This window comes from Orbicella faveolata, unplaced genomic scaffold (genome assembly GCF_042242905.1).
Source record: "Orbicella faveolata isolate gen_17 unplaced genomic scaffold, um_ofav_v1 contig_13, whole genome shotgun sequence".
Taxonomy (NCBI): Eukaryota; Metazoa; Cnidaria; class Anthozoa; order Scleractinia; family Merulinidae; genus Orbicella; species Orbicella faveolata.
The window spans coordinates 7,010,384-7,025,927 of NW_028301540.1; the positions used below are offsets into that span (position 1 = coordinate 7,010,384).

A 15,544-nucleotide genomic window follows, 5' to 3' on the forward strand; every position below is an offset into this window, starting at 1 on the left:
CGTACAATTATAGCATTTATGGCCCTTGTATGAGTTAAACGTTCATTAAAAGAAGCACTTACCTCCATAAACCAGTATCGCTATAAAGGTCCCTGCCAAAGGAAATAGCACCAAGGCCCCTGCATCTGATAAAGCAAATTATTATACATTGAACTCACTCTGTCTTGTGTGAAACACGCAGTCACTATTGAAGTAGATGAGAATTACGATATGGCCACGATCGGATCACGGTTACGCAGTGTTCAAATCCCTCAACAACGCGCTCAAAGATTTGCCGCCTGACGGCCTGATAATTTTGGAATAATCCTAATAATTTTGGAATATTTTACAATCGAATGATAACTTTGACGTCAGTCTCAGTAGTCTTTATGACTGGGGTAGGTAGCCACGAAAATGGTGGGAGTTAACTAAGTCCTGCTGAATTAATTTTGCCATAAAGTCTCATAAAGTCTCGAAAGTCTCGAAAAGGCGGAGAATATTCCAACAAGCGAATTTGATCATTTCACCGGGATTTTACAATTTATAGATCCTTCCATGACATGCAGACGCCTAGGGATCGACCTTCAAAAACATTTTGCAATGGAAAGGAACCAAGCCAAATCGTACTAGTAAAAGGTCGTAATTACAGAATTGTCAAACTCTATTTGAAAACCATGAAAACATTTGCTGGAGCATGTCAAAAAGCTCTTCATGGAAGTGCGCTACAGTACATGGTGCCCTTTAGTGTCAAGCAAAAAAGTCAACAGAGTGATCTTTTAAAAAATAAAACATTAAATGTGGAAAAGTGAACAAACTGCAGGAGCCGTGTATAGGTGGTGTTGGGTCGTTCACCCTTAAGGCTGCAAGCCAGGAAAATGGGGTGTTCATTTGGACGGAAGGACCTTTCGTTGACAAGCTTAGAGGCGTTCTCTCGCCTTCCCGCGCAATGCTTCTCCCTTATAGAGTGTTTTTACGTGATGCCATTAATTTCTAAAATCTAACACTAAAGAGCCACCAAAGTTCTTTTCCTCTTAAGGCATAAGAAATGCTAAATTTATATCTTTTCACAGCTTCTCATTTAAATGAAAAGAACAATGGCTGTGCACGTGCGTTCAAATTCTTGGCACATTTCTTGCAATCCAATACCTCCAATATTGATGCAATCCAATACCTGGAATATTGTTTCAATCCAATACCTCGAATATTGATTCAATCCAATACCTCAAATATTGATGCAATCTTCCTGGGCCGAGCGCGGCCAACAGGAACGAGAGTAACTGAGCACTAGAGAGCACTGAAAACATGGCGGGCGAAGGAGAACTAGATTTAGAAGTCGAGTTTCCTAAGTTTCTTGCAGACATCTTGGATAAAACGGAAATAATTTTTGAGAATTTTGACTCAGAAGTTGCAGAAGCGCACGCCGAAGTTCTTGATCAAACCATTAGTCTGCTTAGGTAAATGAGGCACTGCCACAACTCAGACACAAGGGACAAGGAAAATTTAGATTCCATTGCTGCCGCTTTTGTAGATGTGCTCAGTGTGTTGCGTCGCAGAACTATTACTCTGTCAGCTGTTACTGCGGATTCCATTACGATAGAAAGCGAAAAAAATGGAAATCATGGAAGACCATTTCTTAAAATTCCTGTTGAGGTGCTTGAGAAACTTTGAGGACTAGGATTCACCTGGACAACGATAACAGAGATGATTGGAGTTTCGAGATGGCCAATTCACAGAAGAGGGACAGAGTATGGCCTAGAAGATATGAGGGGTTTCGACAGCTTACCTGATAAGGAACCGAAATTATTCAAGAGCACATTTCTAACCATGGGAGCGCTACTGGATATAATTTCATTGGGTTACGGGTTCAACGGAGAAGAATAAGAGAAAGGTTAGCAAAATTAGATCGCCAAAATACTGTCTTGAGACGGGGTGCGTAAATTCGCTTTGGCATCTGGATGGACATCACTCTCTGATCCGATGGAAAATACTAATTCACAGCTGTATAGACGGATTTTCTCGGAGAATAACGTTTTTGAAATGTAGTGCCAACAATAAAGCAGAAACAGTTCTTGAATTGTTTCTGGATGCCGTTAAGAGCGACGGAGAATTTTGGCCTTCGAGAGTACGAGTAGACCATGATGTTGAAAACGCTGATGTGTGCGATACAATGGTGCAGGTTAGAAGAGAGGAGAGGGGCAGCTTCACTGCAGGGCCATCAACACAACCAACGAATTGAAAGATTGTGGAGGGATGTTTTCCGTTGTGCTTCCCACTTGTACTTTTACACTTTTTATAGTATGGAATTGTCAGGCATCCTCGACAGTAATTCAGTGCATCTTTTCACCTTACACTTAGTTTTTCAACCAAGGATAAACCAAGCTCTTTGCCAGTTCACTGAAGCTTTCAACCACCAAAATGTAAGAACAGAAAAAAAAATGGTTGCCATACCAAATGTGGCTTAATCATATGATCCAGCCTGAAAACCCCCTTGCAAATGGAAAGTCATATGATTTTGAATACTATGGTGATGATCCTGATGGTCCAACTCCATTGGACAGTGATAACAATGTTGTAGTTGAAGAAACTGACCTGGGACAACATGATTCAGTGCAGTCATTTGTATTGGAAAGGCTGGATCCCTCAAGAGAATCAAGTCAAATGGGAGTAGACATCTTCCAAGAGGCTCTAGAACTTGTGCAGTTAAACCTGGGCAACTGACAATTGCATAATACTACATGTGTGTGGGCTGGGTAAAGGAGATTATGGCCCCACTAAAGTAGTTTTTGCAACTCAATTCACAACAGAAAACCTCACCCTGTATCAAGTAAATTATTTTCTCATCTTTCTTTTCATTGATATACAAAACTCAGAAACTGCTTGAATTACAGACTGCCTAACTTTTAGCAACACAACGAAACTGAAGAGAAATCAGAGCATTTCATAACTGCCATGTGCACTATTCTGCCTTGTAGATTTTTCAGGTGCATAACAAAACAGATGTCAAAATGTTGCAAGGTTAATTTGTTATCTTATTTTCAAAAGTACCCAGGACACAAGACTAACTTCTTGGTGCAATTGCATGATGGCTACTAAAAAAGGTCTCATGTCACTAGTCAAAACTAACTTTGCACCAGCCAGCCTTTTTCATAAACAGTTTCACTGACTTTTTTATAAGAATGGTCAATCTTGGACATTTTTTGTTGCATCTAAAATGTTATTAATAATCACTAAGAAAATTTCACTCACACAAACACGAATCCTGCTTTTCTTGAATATGCTTATGTTCAATCTCTGATGTACTTCTATCAGTGTTGCCATTTTCTTTTATCTTCCTTTAATAGTTAAATATTTATCATATGCTTACTAAGGCAATTATTTCCATGAAATCCACTCATAGTTTCCCTGTTTTCATTAGCTTCTATTCTCTTCAGTTTTACTTTGTCAGGATAATTTTCAATTTTGTTTTCATCAAGTAGACCAGTACTCCATTCCATCATGATTGTCACAATGGCTAGCGAAAGTGTAAAATCGACTAATCAAAACTGAAATGTGTGGCTAGTTAGCAGTAGTGTTTACAGTTCAAAGTTTAGTGTGCAGGTAATGATTGGACAGCAGAAATATGCACAATACCAAAGACCAATGTGGTAGCAAAATTTGCCACAGTTTATGTTATTTGCCACAAAAAACCAGCACACACAGCTTTTAATAAAGAAATATGTTTGTCACATAAAAATTGGTTAACTTACATCTACGAAAGCGGCAGAAATGGAACCTAAATTTTCCTCGTCCCTTGTGTCTCGGTTATAGCAATGCCTCATTTACCTAAGCGGACTAATGGTTTGATCAAGAACTTCGGCGTGCGCTTCTGCAACTTCTGAGTCAAAATTCTCAAAAAATTATTTCCGTTTTATCCAAGACGTCTGCAAGAAACTTAGGAAACTCAGCTTCTAAATCTAGTTCTCCTTCGCCCGCCATGTTTTCAGTGCTCTCTAGTGCTCAGTTACTCTCGTTCCTGTTGGCCGCGCTCGGCCCAGGAAGATTGCATCAATATTTGAGGTATTGGATTGAATCAATATTCGAGGTATTGGATTGAATCAATATTTCAGGTATTGGATTGAATCAATATTCCAGGTATTGGATTGCATCAATATTCGAGGAATTGGATTAAATCAATACTACAGGTATTGGATTGAATCAATATTGCAGGTATTGGATTGAATCATGAAAATTAAAAGATTGAATTGAACCAAAAGTTGTATTTGCCATTGGATTGAATGCCTTTTTTTATCTTTAAATAAAACCATTATTTGAAGGATTAAACATATATTGCAAGGATTACATTTTGCTACAAACGGCTTGCCATACTTGAGAGTATCGCGAGATTCGTAGGTAAATCAGAAAATCATTATTTAATCCACGTTGTTCTCGGCGTCGCCGTCGTGGTTACTTAAACTCCCTATCGAGAGATTGCAGAAAATCGTTTATAGTTTTCAAAGGTAAAAGAGCGACTTTATTTTTGCAAGCGAGATTCTCAAATTTAGTGCCTTAAATGGTAATCTTTACTGAATTTCGTTATTTGCATCATTTTTTCCTGAAATAAGGCGACATAGAAGCAAAGTAACTACCTAGCGATTTTAGTTATACCCTCGAGACCCCACTTGACGTTTACTCCCGTCTGAAATTTTCTTCTAGTTCTAAGCAGCTAGAGATCTTTTTCGTCTGAGGTGACGACGGTTCAATAGTCGTTAAGTCTTTTCAACTTCGAGGCTTCGTCCAGACTCAATCATCAAATTATGTTCATTATATAAGTTGCTTAGTACCTCCGTCATTAATTGCCTCACACATTCTCCATAGAAATTCCTAAGTGACATCTCTAGATACAGAGATACAAATACACTAGTGTAAAGATCGTACAATTATAGCATTTATGGCCCTTGTATTAGTAAAATGGTCATTAAAAGAAACACGTACCTCCATAAACCAGCATCGCCTTAAAAGCCGCTGCCAAAGGAAATGCCACCACAGAGGCACCTGCATGTGATAAAGCAAATTATTATACATTGAACTCACTATATCTTTTCTGATTGGCTGAAAGCGTACAGTGAATTTTCCATATTAGCGCCAGTGACGTCATCTAGCTGCAGATTGACAATAATCATATCAAGGTCACTCAAGCTCACGGTTAATCATGTCATGTATGACCGTGGTGCATGGTTTCTAAGGGAAATCATGTCAAGTTCGCGCACTTTGTGTTGCTTGCCGTCAGTGAAGAAGCAAAAACGTGAAAAAAGTATCCCGCTTTTCAGTTTCCTTGAGTGCAAACCTGAAGAACCGTTTTCGAGCAAAGTAAGAAATGCTACCTTCATTTATATACAATATAAATTAATTCGCAAAGTTTTAAGAATCAGATAAAAATGTGGTTAGCCCCATTTCTTGTAAACTGTCTATGATTAAGAGAACATCCCTTTTGTTACCATTACGTTTTGCGTCTTCGAGATTGTAAATCTCTAATAGTTTATTTTCCGAGTAGTGTGGGTCACAGCCACTGACGGTTATTCAAGTTATCACTTCTAAGTACTTAACTGAACATCCCAGGCTAAAGATTTACAATCCAAGAAAGTATATATCATTCAGAGTCTGTTATTCACATAGATGTATGTCCATACTACTAGGAAATATCGGTTATTGAACCACTACACAACCATATTGATAGATAAAATTTTTCGGGAGGAGAGTTAGGCAATTGTCAATAAACTCCTGCGCAGCAATACAAGCAAAGTTAGCTATCCCAATAATGCCAAACAAGTTAAATAAAACAATCCTATATATCCAATAATTTTTTTTTTTTAATATTTCTTAAGAAGATGCGCCCCCCCCCCCCTAAACCACGCCTGCAGTCTCAAACGTGGTGTCATATCAACAACTCAAATTTTTTGAAAGCTAGAAGCAAAATCCTTCAATGTAGGTCACACTAACCATGATTTTATTTAGTCCCTGCATTTAGAAGTTGGTTCAAAGAGCTCTTTGATTGAAGTTACCGTTTAGCTACGCTATTTTAAAGAATTTTGAATGAACATTTGTTCTCTTATAAACTGGACTTAATTAGCCCTCAATGACGGGGTTTTTCCTTTCAGTAGCGGCATGAAATGGCTCGAGATGGCTCTGGCCCAATTTGTCCATCCAAACGCACCATTTCAACTCGTTGTAAAACCCTGGGGAAATAAACATGAAGACTTTCCCTAACAATCGAAATGCCGTGAAAGAATCATAAGTCGATCTTTTTCTTACAATCGAAAAATCGTTTCATCTTCTTCCTCTTGAATATAACCGACTTGACAGGGTGCAAGCGACTGTGAAAGCCTTACGTCAACAGAATGTTGAAAACCCGGGGGGTATTCCCATAGGAAAAGGTCGGGGATGCTGGTCGTCTCGCTTAGTTGTATAAATCAAAGTTTTTGGTCTCAGTCAGGGTGTTCGGAACGAAACTCCACTATTTTTAGCAGTCAAAGTATGTTTTCGGGTACACTCGCAGAGAGAAAGTACTTAAAAAAGCACACTTATCTCCGTTTTTAGGCTCGACTACCGAAGGTGTCTCGAATCCGATCTACTAGCGCGGGCTCCTTTCCTGAACAGTGGTATCTTTTAGGGGTAAAGTGAAGCTCCAGCTGGCTTTACCCATAATTTAATTTTGGAACTAATGCAAACCCTTTGTTTTACATCATTTCTTGTTTTTGAAGGCGTGACGCGTCACAAATTCAAAGGTCAGACGACAGGAGTTCACAATGTCGATCTTTCTTAGTAGTTTCTCCTTGGTTTTGAAAACATTAACTGTTCTTTCGGATTAAAAAATATTTCGCCAGCAGTGTGGGTGGCGGGTCAGATTTTCTTCAGTTATTAGCGTGCAAACGAGATGATCCAGGGAAGACCTCAGGCTTGGTGTCTATTTGGTACAGCTGAATGTAAACAATGAGGAAATAATACAGGTTATGACAAAACTTTCCTGCTATCCGGCCGACGAAAGAGTTATAAAGGACAGACAACTGGAATAAACATCTCAATAATCGTTGCAATGGCAGGATTGTGTGCTGAGATCTTTCGCGTCTTGGGTTCATTGTTGTCGTTTGTATCCTTGCACGTTAGTACACCGTCTTGTTCATTTCCATTCTTTATTACAGGGGAAACCCGTCTTACGGTCACCTCGTTCATACGGCCACATTTTTTTTTTCTTTTGTCCCGGCGAAACGCCCATACAATGTTCGTTTTATCAGAAAACCCAGTTAATGAGGCCACCCCGTTAATTCGACCACATTCGGCCACATTTTGAAATCCCAACGTGTATAGTACTTTAATTATAATTTTACCCCGTTCATACGGCCACTTGAATCAGTTGTATTCATATTTTCATTATTAAAATTTTATCCACCGATTCAAGTTTCAGTTTTATATCTATCTTAATTGTATCTGCATTCCTGATGCTTATTGAAGAGCAGTTGCTTGCAAGTGCAATTGTGATCATGTGTGATATATCTGTTAAGACATCACTCAATTTAGACGAGTCATGAGGTTTGATGCTACTCCATTAGTGTGGCCACCCTGTTATTACGGCCAAATTTTCATGCATGGCCCGTTGGTGACCGTATTAACGGGATTCCACTGTACCTCGTGCATGCAATGTACTTCCGACCACTTCGGTTATAAAGCTTAAGATAATTTTATTCTGATTCAAATGTCTCTTATAAAATTCGGTTGCAGTAAGACACTGGAAACAGATACATTTCAGATGCAAACTGAATTCACAGACAAAAAAAGCATAAACGATACGATTAAGCTTGCCACTATGATTTTGATGCCTGTGACAAGCAAAAAGAAAATAATTTCGGTAGTTGCCTTAGAATATCCACAGAAAACCAAATGATCAAAAAAGCACGATGATGATGATGGTGATCATGATGATGATGATGATGATAAACTAATAGTTTTGGAATATTTTACTGTAATGGTAAAGATTCTAGAGGTTGCCTTCACTCAAATCTTAAACAACTACAGGGGTAGCGCGGTGCGAGATATTCGAACTTCACTTGGTAGATTCAACTAATTTAATGACAGATCAAGTCCATAGATCTAGTTCACAATAGGTAGCGACTGAAGAAATAGCACCAGTAGATCGCAAATAGTGGTAGCAGATACGAATAGGAGTAGTAGTCGTACAAGTAGATGTAGTAGGTTCGAACTGAAAAGCGATAGTTAAGAATACGTCCTACTTAGATAAGGCATAAAATTCAAATCTAACAGGATAGAAAAATCATTATAAAACTAACAAGATCACAGCGTGAAACAAATAGACGTGACAATTGATACTTGCAACTAATAAAACTGAGACGATAACAACTCTTGTTGTCACAAACGAAGATATCAACGGCTATCGCGCAAAATAGCTAAATATGGCGTGAAAAAATCACAATTTGGTAATCATATGACAATAAGCCTTAGCAATAGTAGAGCTGTGAAAGCGATTTCAACGAAACCTAGATAAACTAAATGAAACCTTTTCGTGACAAAGAAAAGACTAATAATTCGCGACTTAGCAAGTAACTACAACAATAAGAACTTGCGTACTTTGGTTGACGACTCGCACCAAAAGGTAGCAGAGAGACAGCGAAATACACTTGAAATAGCGGTAACTTGGATCCTCTGATCGTAGCACGGTAGCGGTGTAACTTCACTAACAATCTCTGACTAAAAGAAGTTGCGCGTCGTCTTTTATTGCCTATGCTACGTGAAAAAACTAGGGCGTTGTGAGAAAGGTGGCGCCCACAATAAAGACAACTTCTCAGCGGAAAAATTTCTAGAACAATTACATACGTGTGAAAATCACGATTTTATGAAAGCTTTGATTTTGAAATCACGTACTTGGCTTGAATAATAACTGATAATAAATCCGTAAGAAGTTGCAGAGGAAATTGATATACGATCGGCGTTTAAAAAGTAACATTTACCACCGAATGATGACTTTGACATCAATCTCAGTAGTCCAGTCCTAACGACTGGGGTATGTAACCACGAAAATGGTGAAATAATTTTGCCATAAAAGTAGAGCGTTTCACTAAGGCCTAAAGGCGGAGAATATTCCAACATGCGAATTCATCATTTCGCCGGGATTTTACAATTTATAGATCCTTCCACAGCATGCAGACGCCTAGGGATCGACCTTCAAAAACATTTTTCAGTACAAAGGAGCCAAGCCAAATCGTACTAGTAAAAGGTCGTAATTACAGAGTTGTCAAACTCTATTTGAAAACCATGAGAACATTTGCTGGAGCATGTCTAAAAACTCATCCTAAAAATGCGCCACAGTAAATGGTGCCCTTTAGTGTGAAGCAAAAAAGGCAACAGAATTAAAAAAAAAAAAAAAAAAGAAACATTTAGTGTAGAAAAGTAACAAATTGCAGGAGCCGTGTATAGATGTTGTTAGATCGTTCACCCCTAAGGCTTCAAGCCAGGAAAATGGGCGGTCATGTGGACGGAAAGACCTTTTGTTGACAAGCCTAGAGGTGTTCTTTCGCCTTCCCACGCAGTGCTTGTCCCTTATAGAGTGTTTTCACGTGATGCAATCAATTCTAAAATCCACCAAAGTTTTTATCCTCATAAGGCATGACAAGTGCTAAACTGATATCTTTTTACTTCATTTTGATGAAAAGAAAAATGGCTGTGCCGTGCTCTGCAAAACAACAACGTGTAATGTTCAAATTCTGCGTTGACTGGAGAACGTGAACCACGACGGCTAAGTTTTCAAATTTCTCTTTCAAATTTATCGCTGTGTCCCATATTCAGTATCGTGATACTTGAGAGTATCGCGAGATTCGTAGGTAATCACAAAATCATGATTTAATCCACGTTGTCCTCGGCGTCGCCGTCGTGGTTACTTAAACTCCCTATCGAGAGAGTGCAGAGAAACGTTTAGAGTTTTTTAAAGTAAAAGGGCGACTTGTTTTTGCATGCGAGGTTCTCAAATATAGTGCCTCAAATGGTCATCTTTACTGAATTTCGTTATTTGCATCTTTTTTCCCTGAAATGGAGCGATATTTAAGCAAAGCAACTATCTAGCGATTTAAGTTATACCCTCGGGACCCCACTTGACGTTTACTTCCGTCTGAAATTTTCTCCTTTTTCTAAGCAGCTAGAGATCTTTTTCATCTGAGGTGGCGGGTGCTCAATAGTTGTTAAGTTAAGTCTTTTTATCTTCGAGGCTTCGTCCAGACTCAATCATCAAATTATGTTCATTATATAAGTTGCTTGTTGATTCTCCACAGAAATTCGTAAGTGACATTACTAGATACAGAGATACAACTACACTAGCATAAAGATCGTACAATTATAGCATTTATGTCCCTTGTATGAGTAAAATGGTCATTAAAAGAAACAGTGTACTTACCTCCACAACCCAGCACCAGGCTAATACATCTACATGTAGTCTCTAACAAAGCAACTGCCACCACCAAGGCCCCTGCATGTGATAAAGCAAATTATTACACATTGAACTCACTACATCTTTTCAGATTGGCCGAAAGCGTACAGTGAATTTTACAAATCAGCACCTGTGATGTCATCTAGCTGATGATTATACAATAATCATGTCAAGGTCACTCAAGGTCACGGTTAATCATGTCATGAATGACAGTGGTGCATGATTTCTAAGGGTAATTATGTCACGTACGCGCGCTTTGTTGTGCTTTCCGTCAGTGAAGAAGCAAAAACATGACTTCATTTTTTTTTTTTTTTTTTTCATTCACTGTATAATAAAACAATTTTTAGCTTCGCTTTTTGTGATATCCAGAATAATTAAAGTATATCCCGCTTTTCAGTTTCCTTGAGTGCAAACCTGAAGAATCGTTTTCGAGCAAAGCAAGAAATGCTACCTTCATTTATATACAATATAAATTAATTCGCAAAGTTTTAAGAATCAGATAAAAATGTGGTTAGCTTCATCTTTCAGTAAACTGTCTATGATTGAGAGAACATCCCTTTTGTTACCATTACGTTTTGTGTCTTTGAGGTTGTAAAACTCTAATAATCCAATAATTTTTTAAAGAATTATCCTTTAAGAAAATGTTTCTTCCCCACGCTTGCTGTGTCAAAACGGATGTCATAGGGAAGAAGAGTCAACTACTCAAAGTTTATGAAAGCTAGAGGCAAAATTTTACAATGTAGATCACACTAATCATGATTTTATTTAGTCCCTGCATTTAGAAGTTCGTTTAAAGAGCTCTTTGATTGAGGTTACCCTATAGCTACACGCGGGTGTCCTTAACGTGGGTGTTTAAGTACAGTCAACCACCATAAACCTGAAGAAGATCAAGGTAAGAGAGTGAATCCCCCATTTATAGGCCTTAAACTTCTTTCCTGAACAGGATTGGTCAGCGCCTGGTAATAGAGGCTATTTCGTTTTAAGTGGTATCTTTTAGGGGTCAAATAAAGCTCCAGCCGGCTTTACCCTTCATCATTTTAATTTTGGGACTTCTGCAAACCCTTTGTTTTACATCATTTCTTGTTTTCAGAAGGCGTCACGCGTCACAAAATCAAAGGTCAACGGGAGTTCACATTGTCGATCTTTCTTAATAGTTTCTCATTGCTTTTGAAAACATTAACTGTTCTTTTGGATCAAAAATATTTCGCCAGCAGTGCGAGTGGCGGATCAGATTTTCTTTAGTTATTAGCGTGCAAACGAGATGGTCGAGGAAAGACGTCAGGGGTGGTGTCTATTTGGTACAGCTGAATGCAAACAATGAGCAAATAATATAGGTTATGACAAAACTTTCCTGCTATCCGGCCGACGAAAGAGTCATAAAGGACAGACGACTGGAATAAACATCTCAATAATCGTTGTAATGACAGGATTGCCTGCTGAGATCTTTCGCGTCTTGGGTTCATTGTTGTCGTTTGTATCCTTGCACGTTAGTACACCGTCTTGTTCATTTCCATTCTTTATTACAGAGAAAACCCGTCTTACGGTCACCTCGTTCATACGGCCACATTTTTTTTTTCTTTTGTCCCGGCGAAACGCCCATACAATGTTCGTTTTATCAGAAAACCCAGTTAATGAGGCCACCCCGTTAATTCGACCACATTCGGCCACATTTTGAAATCCCAACGTGTATAGTACTTTAATTATAATTTTACCCCGTTCATACGGCCACTTGAATCAGTTGTATTCATATTTTCATTATTAAAATTTTATCCACCGATTCAAGTTTCAGTTTTATATCTATCTTAATTGTATCTGCATTCCTGATGCTTATTGAAGAGCAGTTGCTTGCAAGTGCAATTGTGATCATGTGTGATATATCTGTTAAGACATCACTCAATTTAGACGAGTCATGAGGTTTGATGCTACTCCATTAGTGTGGCCACCCTGTTATTACGGCCAAATTTTCATGCATGGCCCGTTGGTGACCGTATTAACGGGATTCCACTGTACCTCGTGCATGCAATGTACTTCCGACCACTTCGGTTATAAAGCTTAAGATAATTTTATTCTGATTCAAATGTCTCTTATAAAATTCGGTTGCAGTAAGACACTGGAAACAGATACATTTCAGATGCAAACTGAATTCACAGACAAAAAAAGCATAAACGATACGATTAAGCTTGCCACTATGATTTTGATGCCTGTGACAAGCAAAAAGAAAATAATTTCGGTAGTTGCCTTAGAATATCCACAGAAAACCAAATGATCAAAAAAGCACGATGATGATGATGGTGATCATGATGATGATGATGATGATAAACTAATAGTTTTGGAATATTTTACTGTAATGGTAAAGATTCTAGAGGTTGCCTTCACTCAAATCTTAAACAACTACAGGGGTAGCGCGGTGCGAGATATTCGAACTTCACTTGGTAGATTCAACTAATTTAATGATAGATCAAGTCCATAGATCTAGTTCACAATAGGTAGCGACTGAAGAAATAGCACCAGTAGATCGCAAATAGTGGTAGCAGATACGAATAGGAGTAGTAGTCGTACAAGTAGATGTAGTAGGTTCGAACTGAAAAGCGATAGTTAAGAATACGTCCTACTTAGATAAGGCATAAAATTCAAATCTAACAGGATAGAAAAATCATTATAAAACTAACAAGATCACAGCGTGAAACAAATAGACGTGACAATTGATACTTGCAACTAATAAAACTGAGACGATAACAACTCTTGTTGTCACAAACGAAGATATCAACGGCTATCGCGCAAAATAGCTAAATATGGCGTGAAAAAATCACAATTTGGTAATCATATGACAATAAGCCTTAGCAATAGTAGAGCTGTGAAAGCGATTTCAACAAAACCTAGATAAACTAAATGAAACCTTTTCGTGACAAAGAAAAGACTAATAATTCGCGACTTAGCAAGTAACTACAACAATAAGAACTTGCGTACTTTGGTTGACGACTCGCACCAAAAGGTAGCAGAGAGACAGCGAAATACACTTGAAATAGCGGTAACTTGGATCCTCTGATCGTAGCACGGTAGCGGTGTAACTTCACTAACAATCTCTGACTAAAAGAAGTTGCGCGTCGTCTTTTATTGCCTATGCTACGTGAAAAAACTAGGGCGTTGTGAGAAAGGTGGCGCCCACAATAAAGACAACTTCTCAGCGGAAAATTTTCTAGAACAATTACATACGTGTGAAAATCACGATTTTATGAAAGCTTTGATTTTGAAATCACGTACTTGGCTTGAATAATAACTGATAATAAATCCGTAGGAAGTTGCAGAGGAAATTGATATACGATCGGCGTTTAAAAAATAACATTTACCACCGAATGATAACTTTGACATCAATCTCAGTAGTCCAGTCCTAACGACTGGGGTATGTAACCACGAAAATGGTGAAATAATTTTGCCATAAAAGTAGAGCGTTTCACTAAGGCCTAAAGGCGGAGAATATTCCAACATGCGAATTTCATCATTTCGCCGGGATTTTACAATCTATAGATCCTTCCACAGCATGCAGACGCCTAGGGATCGACCTTCAAAAACATTTTTCAGTACAAAGGAGCCAAGCCAAATCGTACTAGTAAAAGGTCGTAATTACAGAGTTGTCAAACTCTATTTGAAAACCATGAGAACATTTGCTGGAGCATGTCTAAAAACTCATCCTAAAAATGCGCCACAGTAAATGGTGCCCTTTAGTGTGAAGCAAAAAAGGCAACATAATTAAAAAAAAAAAAAAAAAAAGAAACATTTAGTGTAGAAAAGTAACAAATTGCAGGAGCCGTGTATAGATGTTGTTAGATCGTTCACCCCTAAGGCTTCAAGCCAGGAAAATGGGCGGTCATGTGGACGGAAAGACCTTTTGTTGACAAGCCTAGAGGTGTTCTTTCGCCTTCCCACGCAGTGCTTGTCCCTTATAGAGTGTTTTCACGTGATGCAATCAATTCTAAAATCCACCAAAGTTTTTATCCTCATAAGGCATGACAAGTGCTAAACTGATATCTTTTTACTTCATTTTGATGAAAAGAAAAATGGCTGTGCCGTGCTCTGCAAAACAACAACGTGTAATGTTCAAATTCTGCGTTGACTGGAGAACGTGAACCACGACGGCTAAGTTTTCAAATTTCTCTTTCAAATTTATCGCTGTGTCCCATATTCAGTATCGTGATACTTGAGAGTATCGCGAGATTCGTAGGTAATCACAAAATCATGATTTAATCCACGTTGTCCTCGGCGTCGCCGTCGTGGTTACTTAAACTCCCTATCGAGAGAGTGCAGAGAAACGTTTAGAGTTTTTTAAAGTAAAAGGGCGACTTGTTTTTGCATGCGAGGTTCTCAAATATAGTGCCTCAAATGGTCATCTTTACTGAATTTCGTTATTTGCATCTTTTTTCCCTGAAATGGAGCGATATTTAAGCAAAGCAACTATCTAGCGATTTAAGTTATACCCTCGGGACCCCACTTGACGTTTACTTCCGTCTGAAATTTTCTCCTTTTTCTAAGCAGCTAGAGATCTTTTTCATCTGAGGTGGCGGGTGCTCAATAGTTGTTAAGTTAAGTCTTTTTATCTTCGAGGCTTCGTCCAGACTCAATCATCAAATTATGTTCATTATATAAGTTGCTTGTTGATTCTCCACAGAAATTCGTAAGTGACATTACTAGATACAGAGATACAACTACACTAGCATAAAGATCGTACAATTATAGCATTTATGTCCCTTGTATGAGTAAAATGGTCATTAAAAGAAACAGTGTACTTACCTCCACAACCCAGCACCAGGCTAATACATCTACATGTAGTCTCTAACAAAGCAACTGCCACCACCAAGGCCCCTGCATATGATAAAGCAAATTATTACACATTGAACTCACTACATCTTTTCAGATTGGCCGAAAGCGTACAGTGAATTTTACAAATCAGCACCTGTGATGTCATCTAGCTGATGATTATACAATAATCATGTCAAGGTCACTCAAGGTCACGGTTAATCATGTCATGAATGACAGTGGTGCATGATTTCTAAGGGTAATTATGTCACGTACGCGCGCTTTGTTGTGCTTTCCGTCAGTGAAGAA

The 15,544-nt window shown here is 38.4% G+C and overlaps 1 protein-coding gene across 9 annotated transcripts in view; it reads right to left on the reverse strand.

Annotated features, from left to right (window-relative positions):
- The window catches only part of LOC110066525 (caspase-3-like), an 81,249-nt gene that overhangs the window by 39,508 nt on the left and 26,197 nt on the right, over positions 1-15,544 (reverse strand). For all 9 annotated transcript variants that reach the window (XM_089284341.1, XM_089284348.1, XM_089284345.1 and 6 more), the window contains 4 exons: positions 15,230-15,301; positions 10,412-10,483; positions 4,951-5,010; positions 63-125 (listed from right to left, as the gene is read on the reverse strand). In XM_089284341.1, the coding sequence (XP_089140467.1) occupies positions 63-125; positions 4,951-5,010; positions 10,412-10,483; positions 15,230-15,301 (267 nt within the window). The remainder of the gene's footprint in view (positions 1-62; positions 126-4,950; positions 5,011-10,411; positions 10,484-15,229; positions 15,302-15,544) is intronic.